Raw genomic sequence first — 15,559 nt, 5'->3', positions numbered from 1 at the left:
TACAAGGAGAGATTCTCAGAGCAGGATGTGTGGATGTGGTGGAAACAAAGCAGGTTGGAGATGAAGACCCTAGCAAGGACAACCAGTGCATGTCTTTCCTGACTACTCCCTTTAGAAAGCCCCGTTACTAGTTCTGATACTAAAAAAATCAGTTTCACGATTGAAGGCACTATTTTGTTGGCCTTTGTACAGTTTCTTTTTTTCATTGGGGAGGATCTAGTTTTTGACCTTTAGAGAGCGTTTTCTCCTTTTTTAGTTGCTCCCTGATTCATTTTCACATAGAAGAAATTAGAAACCCTTTTCTTCTGTCACTTCTTTTTTTCTTTTTCCTTTCATAAAGAAAGCAAGTTTAATAGAGTTGCGTATTCTTTTGACTATAAATCATTTTCTCATTGTTTGGATCTTAAAACTGAAGACAAGGGAATACATACATGAATAACACAACCAGTTATTATATTTTTCCGTTCACCAAAAAAAAAAGTTATTATATTTTTCCATCTTAAAAACACACGGTACTTGGGCTCTTCCACGAGTCCAACTTTGTATCGATATTCATGTTTTTTGAACATTCCTACAAACGAGTAGCCTATTCCTTTTTACATTTTTTTTTTGAATATTAATGGGCTCACATTCGGCCCACAAACAAAATTATTTTTGCTAACAAAAAAAAATAGGGTTTATGGTCTCCACTCTCCAGAATAAAAAGGAAAAACACGAGAAAGAAGGAAAAGAGTTAAAGAAAAATGGGAGATCTTAGGCTAGTGGAGCAGATGGAGGCGCTGAGTAACCTTGGGTTACCAACCTGGGGGTCCGAGAAAATAATGCCGGAGGAATTCCCACAGTATACTAAAGATCCTGGTTTCTTTGAGTCCTTTGAAGCTGCGTTGTACTGGATGCCTGAAGAAAAGGTCGTGGAAGTGTTTAAATCGGCCACGGCCAACCCAAGGGTAAGTGTAAATCCTCTGGTTTCTTATTTTCTATGATACAGAATTATCACAGTCAAGGGTTCTCACTTATCCTCCCTCGTTTAGTGTGTGGACAACAACAAGATCTATGGAGATACGGAAGGGCTTGACTTCGATTTCAAAGAATACTTTTCAAGGATTCCTGAAGCCGACGACTGGTTTAGGCTTAAAGAAATGGAACCTGATGCTCTGCCAATTGCTTCCAGAACCTCAGGAGAGGTCAACATGAATTCTTACACTCTGGTTGAAAATATGATGAATGTGGTAAGTCTTCTGACAGAGAATATTTACCTGGAAGGGATTGTGACAATTGTAGTTAACCAATTGTTTGTCATGATGTGTTAGGATAAGTGGAAAAGTCTCTTCTCATCAATTGTGGTTGATGCTTCAATGGTCTCAGCTGTGGCTCCCAATGTTAAAGACATTAGAGACTTTGCAGAAGTAGAGGTATGAACTCTTTTTACATATGCTTCTTACATTATAATATGGATATGCCAAGTAGAGTGATTATGTGATCACAGAAATATGTGTGTTTCTGATTTCTGTAGATGAAATGTGTATATTTATATATATGATTCTAAGAGAGAAACCAAATATGTGTAGAAAACCAGAGATGCTATTTTCTATATACGAAACCCAAATGTGTTTGATTCAATATGTGTGACCAATGCAGCCTAGGTTCATATTTTTAGGGTCCATGAGATATAGTGAAACCAATCACTGTAGATGAAATGTGTATGTATATATGATTCTAAGAGAGAAACCAAATATGTGTAGAAAATCAGAGATTCTATCTTCTATATACAGAATGCAAAGGTGTTTGATTCAATATGTGTGTCCAATGCACCCTAATCCTCTCTTACGTTTCATATATTTAGGGTCCATGAGATATATAGTGATACCAATCATTCCATATTTAGATAATAATGTTAATATTTGATTGTGTTTTGATTTAGGAGACTTCCCTAATTCTATCTATATGTAATTCATTGTTAATAGTCAAGGAATAATATTCACTTTCTATCAAAGGTGTTTGATTCAATATGTGTGACCAATGCACTCTACGGAAGGCAACTCTGCTTTTCTACAATGATAATTGAGCGCATATGCTTCTTACTTATTTACAATGTGTAACATTATATTTTACTTGACCTGACAGATCAAGGCCGAGATTCAGGCCCTCTGTCCTTGGTGTGTCCGAGATAGTCTTCACTCCGTCGGACAATGTTGAAGGGGCATCAAAGGTCATTTGGATTGACATACATATGATCCGCCTTAGTGAAGTCCACCCCTCCTACTTCAAATTCGTGCAGGCTGGTGGAGGATTCGGCTCTCTCCGTTGGTTTCGCGCACTCCGCGACAAGCTAACCATGCGCGATACCTCTCAACCATCTCTTCTCTTTCTCATGAAGAAGGTAGATCTTTCATTCTTTTAACTTCTCTTTTCTACTTGACTCCTCTAATCTCTCCTTTCTGTTAACTCTTCTAATCTCTCTAACACTCAGGGATGACAACAAGTCCTGAACTCCTCTTGATGCTGGCTAGAAGGATGTGTGCATGCTTCTTCTCATCACTTGCATCTGCAACACCGAAGTCTCTATGCTTCTACTCTTTGCTTGCCCCCTGCATTGGCTCCAAATACCCAAAGTCTCTCCCAACATCAAGTTATCCACTCTTTGTTGACACCAAGTCCAGTACCTACTAGACTGCTTCCAAAGCTGTTATTTTTGATGTGCCTGCTTGCAAGCTCTTTGAAGTGGTGAAGTCTTTGGATCCTTTCATTGGTGAGCAACTGATGCAGATTCCCACTGAAGAAGAGACTCATTGCATCTCTCTCCACAGAAACACAAATACTAGCCAAGCGTTTGTCAGGGAGGTTTATTTTGATGAATATGAAGGCCTTGTGGTGACAGGATCCGTTTCCTCTGTGGATTCACTTTCAGCTTCCTCCGTCATCACCTCTCTGGTTGGATATGTTATAAGCTACATGGCTCCACGCTCCTCCTCTTTGACCGTCACTTGTGTGCAAGTTCCTTCTGGGAATGAACCTGATTGGAGGCAAGATGTCTGTGTGGAGATCGATGCCATCACTTTGAAGATCAAGGAGTCGGTCCTTGTCTGATAACTCTCTCTCTATCTCTATCTCTTTTGTAATATTTTAACTCTCTCGATCTCGTAAGTCGTATCCCTAGAGTCTCTCGCTTGTTTGACTCTTTTGAGTAACTATCTCTATCTCGTATCCCTTTGACTCTCGGTTGTTTGACTCTTTTGAGTAAACTAGTAACTAACTATCTCTTATCCCTCGAGTCTCGATTGTTTGACTCTTTTCAGCAACTATGAGTTTCTAAGGTCATTTTGGTATGAAAAGAGTCGAGAATGAGCTTTTTCTTCTTCTCTTTCTCTAGGATATCGTTTAATATACAACACATAAACTCGAATCACGTTCCCGTCTCGTGCTTTTACCGAGATGAGATGACCTTGGAACAGACCTTGAAATTTTCCAAGAAGTTGCAAGAATTTGAAAGCAGCAGGTCGAATATTAAATTTACAATCAAAGTTGGACAGCTTTCTTTTTTTTCTTATTCCCGCGTTATTTGTAGCTCTAAGTTTTGATATCTTCAATTCAATATCTGTTGGAAGAAAAGAGAGATATGTCGACGGAGGCATACTTCAGTGATGACAGCAACAGAGGGGTGAGTATCATTGGTGGTCGTTATGTTCAGTATAATATAATGTCTATAGCAATCTCTTCGAAGTTTCTAAAAAGTATGTTCCTCCTCTTCGTCCTATTGGCAGAGGCGCTTCTGGCATCGTCTGGTCAGTCTTTAAATTTAATTTGCCTTTTTATATGAAGGATCATTTCTTGATCTCTATGTATGTATGTATGTTATTTGATTTAGTGCTGCATGGAATTCGGAGACGGGCGAGGAAGTGGCGATCAAGAAGATTGGTAATGCATTTGGCAACATCATCGACGCTAAGAGAACTTTGAGAGAGATTAAGCTTCTTAAGCATATGGATCATGACAATGTAAAACTTTTATATTATTCTCCAAACGTTTTTTCTTCTTGTAGATGATGATCTGGTTGCGGAGTGATGATACTTCATCTCACAGGTCATTGCCATTAAAGACATAATACGACCACCGCAGCTAGACAACTTCAATGATGTTCACATTGTCTTTGAGTTAATGGACACTGATCTTCATCACATATTCATTATTCGCTCAAACCAACCGTTGACCGATGATCATTCACGGGTACACACCTAAACCTCTCTGCATGTGTTATTCTCTTTGGTTCGAACGCTCTCAGGTTGATTTATTATCATAGATTCCATGTTTGTGCAGTTCTTCCTGTATCAGTTGTTGCGAGGACTCAAGTATGTGCATTCAGCCAATGTGTTGCATGTGACTTAAAGCCGAGTAACTTGCTCCTGAATGCAAACTGTGACCTCAAGATTGGGGATTTTGGACTCGCAAGGACTAATCCAGAGACAAACTTCATGACAGAATACGTTGTTACGCGTTGGTACCGAGCTCCAGAGTTGCTCCTTAATTGCTCAGAGTACACTGCAACTATCGATATTTGGTCTGTTGGTTGTATACTCGGTGAAACGGGGAAGTTATCCGCGGATAAAGCTGTGACGAGGCAGGATGCTGAGGGAGTTGTAAGCGCTGAGCTGAGGAACAACCCTAATCTGTCTACTCATCCTGGTGGTGTGGCAGCTTCTCTTACCGCAGCCGCTAGGCTTAACCAGGCTGTTGAGAAGCTCTGTCCTTTTGTGTTTTCTCACAAAATAGGGAACTTGTGATGTAACATCGTCTAGTTTTGGTTCTATTGTGCAAGAACACCTTGAGCATTACCTTCCTTCTTCTTACCTTCTTACTTGTTATCGTCCTTCTTCCTTATCCTGATCTTATACTTAGCTTCAAACTCCGTAAGATCTTTCTTTTTCCTCTCCAATGTCTCGTATAGCTTCTTCACAACCTCTTCAAGCCCTTCCTTGTTGCGTTGCACAGCTGGGAGTACCTCTTTGATGGTTCTCTCGACAAGAACGCCTCCTATCATGCGGAAGCATTTCCTCGATTAATCGAGATCGAGAGGCTGAATGGCGTTAATAACCAAAGAGTGTTCGCTCACTTGCATCTCGAGTTCAGTTATGTTGGAGTAGATTTGGCTTAGCTCTGATCTCATGCCTTCATAGATGTTCAGAACAGCTTGCTCATTTGGTGGTTCTCTTAGGCCACCACTTCCAGATTTGCTAGCCATTTGCTTCGATCCTACTACGAATTTAAAGTTAAGTTCAAGAAATCAGGAATTGCTTTGATATTTGCATAGTTAAGGAAAAAGAGAACAACTCTAACAACACTCAGAGAAACATTTGCATCGAACATAACTACATATTGTAACAAAAAAAAACACAGTAGTTCCCTGAAACTGTCAACCACAAGGAAGCTTCAAAATCAATTCAATATTCTTTCAACAAGTTATAAATGCAAAACATGGCAAGGCAATCTCGAGCTTAGCAGCAACATGGCCAACACAATATTTTGCCACTTTGTTTAGATACACTAATGGAGTGTTCCCTATTAACTGCCCCCAAAATAGTCAAAAATAATTAAAAACATAAAAACAGTTTACGGACAAGACGTAGCTGAACAAGCAACAAGAAGCTTTTTACTTCAGTAACATCTTTGGCGATTTTAGAAGTCCCTGAAGCCATGTTTCAAGACCACTGCTTAAATTTTCACAAAAGATAGATACTAATTGTTAAATATCAAACTCCTTGATATGAATACCACAATTTCAGAGTAAAACCTACAAAAGTAATCAATATCTGAAAAGATCTCATAGCCATAACAGATGATTGATATAAATACCAGAATCGATAAAATCACAGGTGAGTCGTGAACAGATGTTGATGGGTGGGGCTATGGAAGAACAAAACTTTGACCCGACGATAAACGTAGAAACGAAACTGATGATAACATTTTAAGGCTCCATACCTAAAAACAGAAACATATCTTACATTCCCCTTTGACTAATTCAACACTTATACAAGTCTAAGAATTTTTAAATCATGGTTTGTGACACATTCTATTTTTAACTAGATGTGTAAAGTGAACCGTAGTCCTGGTACTAAGAATATTTATATTAATGTAACTGAATCATTGTTTGGTACAACTTATAGATGAAAATGGGGAGGAGCTCGAACTTTGTTGGAGTCTTCCTCTTGATTTTTCTAAGGAGAGAAGAACCGCTATGTTAGATGATTAGTCTTCTTCTTAAGTTTTCTCTGCTTGAGCTTCACTTTAACATTAACACCATTGTCAATGAGAGCTTGAAGCACAACCTGAAGCTTACCTTCAATTTTATCGCCTTTCCTAGGAGTATATATAACTTCATGTATGTCATCTTCCAAGCTTCAGCGTTTCTCGTCGAACCAAGAAGATCAAACTTCATGTCTTTCGAAATGGAATGACCTACAGTGACAACCTTACTAGTCACCCTGTGAATCACACATGCTCGAACCGAGGCCTTTGAGATGTATATGTCTAAGCAAAACGGGTAGTGAAAAGGAGCCGTGAGTTGGTTAAACGTAAACGTTCTTTCTCTCTTCTTCTCAGCTACTGCATTACTAGGATGATCTGTTTCGCCGGTGGGCTCATTTCTCTTCTTGTATTCCTCACGAACTTCCTTCTTCTTCATCTTTGTTTCTTCTTCTGACAAGGTTGGTAAAACGAATTTAACACCACTGGCTCTGTGTCTTGTACCAAAATTTACGGCAGACTAGAGCACGACGACGAATAAATGCAATTTTTAACGTGTGGTCCTGATGTTTAGATTGTATGGTCAGAGACAGAACTGAGTGAAGAAGGCGACAGAGATTGGTCAAGTAATAAGTGACAAAGAGGAGTTGTCAACTTTGATTAACAGAAAGATAAGTTGTTGAACTTAATATTAGACATTACAAAAGCTTGAGTTTTGTTTTCTTAATATGTAAGTAATAAACACACCAGAGAAATTATAAAGCTAAGTTACTAAGAGAGAAAGAGACTGTTAGGCTTGGAAGAGATATTACAGACAAAAACAAAGACGCAGAAAGACAAATTTGCAAGAGCCAGAGCAGAGAGAGGACACCAGAGTAGGTAACTTTTGTCACGGTATCAGTTATATTGTTATTACCATCTTCTTCCCTTCTTGCTTTGTTGTCACGCTGTCTCTAAAATTCAGTAGTAATGTCGCTGTTGGTGGAATTGGTGGTGTTGATGATGGTGTGGGTGGTAAACCGGAGGAGCTGGAGCAGGAACTGGACAATTGCAATAACCGTTGTAAGCTGGGTAACCAATAGGAGAGCCTTGGTATGAGGCAGGGATGATCTCTGGAGAGTATGGATAAGGCGGGCTCCTGTTGCTGTAGACAGTTGTCGGTGGGGATGGGTAAGCTGCTGGTGAAGCGTATTGAGGAGGGTGAGAGGGTGATCTGATGAACGGGAAGGAAGAGACGTATGCGTTTGTGATACGCCCGGCTTTGGCTGGTGGCATTGGACCGTTGTAGCTGGCTCGGGTTCTCTTGTTTGCGGGAACAGCTGCTGGTTTCCTCTTCTCGGTTTTGGTCTTCTCTAGCTGGTCCAATCGCTTCTTGAGGTTCTCTGGAGGGAACTCTTCCTCCAGTTTGTACTCTTCAATGCATTTCAAAACCGCCTTAAGTGCTGATTGCTCCTTGCGCGCCACGAGATGCTTAAGAAGAGAAAGACATTCAATATTAGTAATTCATAGATAAGATCTTTAGTTGCAACAGAAATGAATAGATGCTATGAATGAAATGAGTAGATACCGTAGCTCGGCCAGTATTGCTAGAGTCCTCCATGATAGAAGCAGCTGACTTCTTTGCGTCCCTTAGATAGGCTTTGAGCAAAGGAACAGGACGGAACTTATCCACAAGGCCAACTTCATAAGTAAAATGAACAGCATCAAGCTGTTGTCCCCTGCTGATTAATTCTTCAATCATATCTGCGGACAGCATTAACAACTCATAAGCTTAAGTATTATAAAATAAGATACAGAGAAAAGGGTTCAACTTCACACAGCTTATGATCAGTTCTAGTCAATTACTACACATTGTGCCACTAATGTCTCAGACTTCACCAAATTCATACTTTATACTAAACAAAGGTTGTTAGAAATTCTCCACACAACCTTAAATTTGAACTAATCAAAACCGTAAACTATTTGTAACCTACCAAATCTATACATCTAGATGTGGTAAACTCTCAGTAAACTCCATACAAGAAAGCCAATTACAAAGCCAAATGTGACCTCACAATGAGCATTGCACATGATCAAAACCAAAAAAGGAGATAAGAGCTTACCAGGCATTTGATCACCCAAACCAACAGAAACAGCAAGCTTAGGCATCTGTTTACGCCAAGCAGATCCAACAACAAGCTTTCTATACAAAGCAAGATCTTCACCTCTAACAATCCCAAACGTAACAAGATGCTGAAGAAACGCGTATGAACATCAGGAGTCTTCACATTCTCAACCATTCCTCTCTCTTCTTCCACGTCTCAGCAATCTCCTTAGCCTTCTCCTCAACGCCTCGGTGTAACAAGCAGCCTCGATTTCCCAATCACTGGATCAACCATTACAGGTGTTAAACTCTCGAGAATCACCACACAAGCCCATCCGTAATCATTACTCATCTTCTCTTCTCTTTTATCCACCGGGAAAACCTCAGATATCCGCTTCAAGTACTAACATCGCCGGATCCACACAATCCCCCAACGCCGCCGGAATCTTTGACCGGAGATTCTCTAACTCCTTCTTCCTCGCCGTCACAAAGTTCCAGAATCCTCTCGCGTCCATTTTAAGACAGAGAGCTTTCAAAGCAGAGAGAAGCCCTTCTTCATCATCAACCTCGCCGGAATCATCATTAGAACCACAACCATCTCTAGCTTTCTCCAGCGATTCGAGAGCAGCTCTAGCTCCTTCCCCAACTTTCCCAGCCACGATCTCAACGCTGTGGTCTATCGTAACCTCCCTGCGTTTCAGTGACTCGAGCGAGGTCTGAGTCTGGTTATCTAGGGTTTCAATCATCTGCTTCAACGCCTCGGATTTTTTCATGAGGTTCTGCTCTAGAGAAGTGAAGTGATCGGAGAGCTCTTGCCATAGAAGAGTACAGCTCGTCATCAGCGACGTCTGTTTTTGAAACTCCTCGAAACTCGGCTGAGCTAACTCAGTCAACTCGCCTGGATCGGGGACTCACCCCATCTCCATAAATCTTTAAGGTAACGACTCAACTTCTGTCGATTCGATTGATACAGAGAGCAGAGAAAGAAGAAAACTCAAAAGAGAGAGTGAAATTGAAGAAACAGGAGCACCGGGGAAGTTATCCGCGGATAAAGCTGTGACGAGGCAGGATGCTGAGGGAGTTGTAAGCGCTGAGCTGAGGAACAACCCTGTCTACTCATCCTGGTGATGTGGCAGCTTCTCTTACCGCAGCCGCTAGGCTTAACCAGGCTGTTGAGAAGCTCTGCCCTTTTGTGTTTTCTCACAAAATAGGGAACTTGTGAGTTGTGAACCAGCAATGTAGTAGCTTTTGTATCAATTATCATCAATCCACAATTTGCATTAATGAACAAACCAAGAATACACAAAGATGCTTAATCTATTCTTAAACAAGGAAAGTTCTTTAGTCACAATCTTAACTAACAAAATGATTCAAAGAAAGAAAACAAGACAATGCAAACTCAAGGCAAACAAACACAAATAGCAATAATACTGAAAATCAAGAATTAACAAGAGAACCTTGGGTAAGGTAATTGACTTGGGAGATAGCTAATCAATCCTGGATGTCTAACTAATAATCGAGAACAATCCTATGGCTAGAACACTTATGCAAATCAATCCATTTCCATGATAGAGATCATATGCTAGTCAAATGATAATCAATAATTTCCAAAGGTAATCACAAGACAAGCATGCATTAAGAACAAGTTCAAATACCACTAAGCACTCTTATCATCAATTTCCATTGGCTAGGAATGCAAAGCTCTTGAAAAGTTTGGTTCAGGAATTCCATCAAACACCTTGTGGGCATGGAAATCCTAAAGCCTAGATTTCAGCTTGATCAAGGCTATCTAGCAATATTATCACTAATCAAGATAGAAAATGCATAAAATAAACCCTAGACATCAATGATCAACCATCTATCTCCCTAATCTACCAAGCCCAAAGTTCTTAATAGCACTCACTAATCATCATGATCACACAAAGGAAAGAGGTTTGTCTTTGTGAAATCATAATAAAAGCTTGTAGATGAAGAGATTGAAAGACAAACTGATATTAAAACTGGAAAATCCACCAAAGATTCAACAAAACCAAGTATGGAAATGCTTAAGAACCCTAGGTAGCTACTTAACAAAAACTAATACAAGAGATAATAGATAAGATAAGAGATAAGTTTCCACAATTAGGGTTTGAGTATTTATAGGAAAACATAAACTGAACCGGAACAAACCGGATTGAAATTAAACAATTCAGAGAAAACTGGAACAAACCGGATTTTGGTCTCAAAATTGTGCTTGATCGACCACTTGGTCGATTGGTCCCTCGATCGTGATCGACCATTTGGTCGATCGGCTGGTCGACCACGTGTTTATGCTGCTTCTGACGTTGGTAAAGTCTTACTTGGTGGATCTTTTGTTAGAGATATGGAGACAAGGTTTGAAGTTGTATCTGTAAACGGTGTAAAGACCGAATCTTGTGAAGTGGAGAATGTGGTTGTTGTTGAGAGGTAGCAAGAATTGAGTTGTGATGGAGATGATGATGATGATGTTGTTGTGGTTAGGACGTTTCCACGAAGTGGGAGGACGCATCAGATTAGGTTACATTGTCAGTATCTTAGGATTCCGATTAGAGGAGATGTTAAGTATCATGGAAGGTATGAGTGGAGTGGAAGAACATTTGAGGGGCATGAGCTTCACGCTGAGTGTTTGTCGTTAGATCATCCGGTTACCAATGATCCTATTGTTATCCGTGCTCCGCTTCCGTGTTGGGCAGCCGAGGATTGTAAATGTAATGCTTAACGAATAGTGTGAAGATTTTGACCTTGGTTACATTCTGTTTTCCGGAATCTCATTTATCTGGAAAAGTTAAGCAAGGAGCAAGACACTAAAGAATCCATTTCTAAGATTTTTTCATATTAATAACATTTGTATGGCAAAGGGTGTTGCGCTACCACACACCACTTCAATCTACAATTTAGTTAGTAGATCCAGTACCAAAAGAAATGCACGATAGAATAAATTTAACTAAAGCTGCACCGAATTTGGAACATAAGAGCATGCAAATGGGTAAGAATGGTTGACATATACTCCGAGATCCACTTCTTTAAAGGTTCGGCCAATATCCACTTCAACAATGTACGCTATGTTGTTAGTAGTATGGCAGAGTGCTCCTTCGTAGGTTTCAGAAATCACAGCAACCTTCTTCTCCTCCTCAATGAAGAAACTCACATCCATATATGGAAACTCATGAATTTCACAGTAAAAATGTGGTCTCACATTTGTTGATGTTTTGTGTTTGTGTATTTACGATGATGAAAAACAGAGTAAGAAAGTACTACTTTTATTGATCTAAAATTTGAATGTATTACAGACTCGATTGTGTTGTGTTAGAAAGACTTGATCTATACTTATATGAACCGAACCATTGTGTTGTGATAACAGACCAAACACAACTCTTTGATCAAAAGTCACAACTGTAAAACAGAACAACTTGCATCCCTTAATCAAATAACTAACTTATACAAATGTGTTGTGTTATGTAAATGTGTTGTGTTATGTAAATATGTTATGTTATGCAAATATCTTGTCATACGAGATATGATTATGCTTCAACACTCCCCCTTAATCATATCTCGGCTTCACTCCAAGATTTCTTCTAAGCTCTTCAAACCTTGTGACACTTAAAGCCTTGGTAAGTATATCAGCGAGTTGATCTTCTCCTTTGCAATACTCAAGTTGAATGAGTCCTTTGTGCTCAGCTTCTCTCACGAAATGGTACTTGATCTCTATGTGTTTTGTTCTTCGATGCTGCACCGGATTCCTTCCAATTGCTATTGCAGACTTGTTGTCACAGAAGATGGGAGTCCCTTCTTCAAGCTTTAAACCGAAGTCTTCCAATAGTCTTTGTAACCATATGGCTTGATTTGTTGCTGCACATACGGCGATGTACTCTGCTTCCGCCGTTGATTGAGCCACCGTTTGCTGCTTACAAGATTGCCAACAAAACATAGCTGATCCAAGACTAAAAACATAGCATGTGGTGCTTTTCTTGTCTTCATGACAACTACCCCAATCACTGTCCGAGTAAGCTATTAACCTTGGTGTCTCTTTCCTTGTAAAGAACACGCCAAAGCTTGAGGTTCCCTTGATGTATCTTAACACCCTTTTGGCTTCTTGATAGTGCTTCATGTGTGGTGATGACATGTATCTTGATAGATAGGAGCTTGCATACATCACATCAGGTCTTGATGCACACAAGTACAAAAGTCCTCCAACAATGCTTCGATACTTCGATGGATCTCCAAATTCTTTGTCTTCATCTTCTCCTCTTTTTCATTTTCCTTGTGGTGTAAGCGGAGTGCTTACACTTTTGCTCTCCTTCATCCCAAACTTATCAATAAGTTTGTTTGCATATTTTTCTTGTGAAAGAAATATGCCACGATCAACTTGGTTCACTTCCATCCCAAAAGTAGTTCAGCAAACCAAGATCAGTCATCTCAAATTCGCTCTTCATGTTCTCCTTGAATGTGTTGATGAGTTGAACATTGTTTTCGGTGATGATGAGATCATCGACGTATAAGCTAACGATCAACACGTCTTCTTCTTTCTTCTTAGTGTACAAAGCCGCATCATTCATACTTCTTTCAATACCATTTTGAATGAAGTAAGAATCTATTCTCCCATACCATGCCCTTGGGGCTTGTTTAAGACCATATAAAGCTTTGTAGAGCTTTAACACATTGTCTTCTTTGCCTTCTATCACAAACCCAGGTGGTTGTGTGACATAAACTTCTTCTTCAAGCTCTCTGTTTAGAAACGCAGACTTCACATCCATTTGATACAATCTCCACTCCATTGAGCCGCATACGCAAGTAAGCCTCTTATTGTATCATATCTTGAGACAGGGGCAAAAGTCTCAAGATAATCGATTCCATATTCTTGAGAATAACCTCTTGCAACTAGCCTTTCCTTGTGCTTGATGTGATTTCCACTTGCATCCGTCTTGATCTTATAAATCCACTTCATGCTTATCACATTCTTCTTCTCTGGCTTGTCTACTAGTTTCCATGTTCTATTTTTCTCGATCATTTCTATCTCCTCGCTCATGGCCCTTCTCCACTCTTCATCATCACAAGCTTCATCATAAGTTTGTGGTTCTTCATGAGCAAGAAGACAAACTTCTATGACGTGAGCTGCTTCTTTGAGAACCACCTTTTGTGTATTTCTCATGAGTTCCTTCACAGATCTGTATCTCTTTGGAAATTCTAAGCTGTCTCCTTCTTCATCGCTCACATGATCATCGGTTGGAGACAAAACTGGGCTGGAGGTTTCTCTTTCTTCATTGTTCGCATGATCACTGATTTGAGATAGAGCAGGACTGGAGGTTTCTCCTTGTTGATCTCTTGACTCTTGTGTGTCATTGATGGGTAAGACAACGATCTTATTGACTTCCTCTTGTCTATCCCAACTCCACTTCTTATTCTCTTCAAACTCCACATCTCTCGACACTTCAATTTTTTCATTCTCCAAGATGAGGATTCTATCGCCTTTAGATTGCTTGCTATAGCCAACAAGAATCCCATGCTTTGCCTTAGCGTCTAGTTTTCTCCTTTTCTGATCTGGAATATGCACATAACATATGCTTCCAAACATCTTCAAGTGTGACACGTTTGGCTTGTGTCCACACCACTTCTCCATTGGCGTCATGTCTTCTTCGATTGCTTTTGATGGTAGACGGTTTTGTAGATAAGCCGAAGTATATACCGCTTCTGCCCATAACTTAAGTGGTAATCCTTGCTCCACAAGCATTGCTCTTGCCATCTCCATCAAGGATCTGTTCTTCCGTTCTGCTGCACCGTTTTGTTGTGGTGAGTAAGGCAAAGTCACTTGCCTATTGATTCCTTCTTCTTCACAAAATTGGTTGAATTCTTGTGAAGTGAATTCACCACCTCCATCGGATCTCAACGTCTTGATGGTACAATCTGATTGCTTCTCCACCATCGCTTTGAACTTCTTGAATAATAAGAAGGTCTCCAATTTTTGTTTTAGGAAGTATACCCAACACATATGAGTATAGTCATCCAGCAACAATAGAAAATAACGGCTTCCATCAAGTGATTGGCGCTGCATCGGCCCACATACATCTGTATGCACAATCTCAAGCTTCTCTTTTTTCTTCGTTTGAGATTCTTTTGNCGCCTTTAGATTGCTTGCTATAGCCAACAAGAATCCCATGCTTTGCCTTAGCGTCTAGTTTTCTCCTTTTCTGATCTGGAATATGCACATAACATATGCTTCCAAACATCTTCAAGTGTGACACGTTTGGCTTGTGTCCACACCACTTCTCCATTGGCGTCATGTCTTCTTCGATTGCTTTTGATGGTAGACGGTTTTGTAGATAAGCCGAAGTATATACCGCTTCTGCCCATAACTTGAGTGGTAATCCTTGCTCCACAAGCATTGCTCTTGCCATCTCCATCAAGGATCTGTTCTTCCGTTCTGCTGCACCGTTTTGTTGTGGTGAGTAAGGCAAAGTCACTTGCCTATTGATTCCTTCTTCTTCACAAAATTGGTTGAATTCTTGTGAAGTGAATTCACCACCTCCATCGGATCTCAACGTCTTGATGGTACAATCTGATTGTTTCTCCACCATCGCTTTGAACTTCTTGAATAATAAGAAGGTCTCCAATTTTTGTTTTAGGAAGTATACCCAACACATATGAGTATAGTCATCCAGAAACAATAGAAAATAACGGCTTCCATCAAGTGATTGGCGCTGCATCGGCCCACATACATCTGTATGCACAATCTCAAGCTTCTCTTTTTTCTTCGTTTGAGATTCTTTTGGAAAGCTTTTGTGTGACTGCTTCCCAAGGTTACATGCCTCACACACTTCCTTCTTGACTTTAAAACTTGGTAACCCCTTTACCAAGTCCTTGTCAAAATTGAGTCTTTTCAATCTCACAAGAGACGATGTATTATACGAAGATGAACACTTCATGGCTGTGAATAAACCTAAAGGTGTTTATTTGTGGTGTACATAACACATTTTGATCTATATAAGTAATCAATATTATAAAACTTGAATGTTTCTCTGACACATCAGCACTGTGAAGCAAGATGACATATCAATTAAAACAAGTAACCAGTGAAAACATTTTAATTAATACAGCTCATCATTCTGTTCCAATAATAACCAGTTCCAGGTCACTTTACTCTTTCGTTTTAATTGATATTCTATTAAAGACCATAAGAAATAAAATGTTATAAAATCTATAAGAGTTAATCGGTTAAGTCAAAAT

The 15,559-nt window shown here is 39.8% G+C and overlaps 2 protein-coding genes and 3 pseudogenes across 2 annotated transcripts in view; 3 read left to right on the top strand and 2 right to left on the bottom strand.

The window, feature by feature from the left end:
- Window positions 1-357, top strand: part of LOC104747599 (serine/threonine-protein kinase STY8-like) — a 4,439-nt gene extending 4,082 nt beyond the window's left edge. Inside the window, exon 16 of the transcript XR_761191.2 lies at window positions 39-357. The gene's annotated coding sequence lies outside the window, so the exon portion shown is untranslated. The remainder of the gene's footprint in view (window positions 1-38) is intronic.
- LOC104747598 lies at window positions 713-3,271 on the top strand. The gene is made up of 5 exons (XM_010469258.2): window positions 713-947; window positions 1,032-1,229; window positions 1,311-1,412; window positions 2,125-2,380; window positions 2,471-3,271. The coding sequence occupies exons 1-4, from the start codon at window positions 744-746 to the stop codon at window positions 2,194-2,196; spliced, it is 576 nt and encodes a 191-aa protein (XP_010467560.1). The 5' UTR covers window positions 713-743; the 3' UTR covers window positions 2,197-2,380; window positions 2,471-3,271.
- On the top strand, window positions 3,617-4,793 carry LOC104747597 (annotated as a pseudogene).
- Window positions 4,802-5,263, bottom strand: LOC104748819 (annotated as a pseudogene).
- LOC104747596 lies at window positions 6,906-9,545 on the bottom strand (annotated as a pseudogene).

Source organism: Camelina sativa, chromosome 15 (assembly GCF_000633955.1).
Source record: "Camelina sativa cultivar DH55 chromosome 15, Cs, whole genome shotgun sequence".
NCBI classification, from domain to species: Eukaryota; Viridiplantae; Streptophyta; class Magnoliopsida; order Brassicales; family Brassicaceae; genus Camelina; species Camelina sativa.
This window is presented reverse-complemented; position numbering and strand designations above follow the sequence as displayed.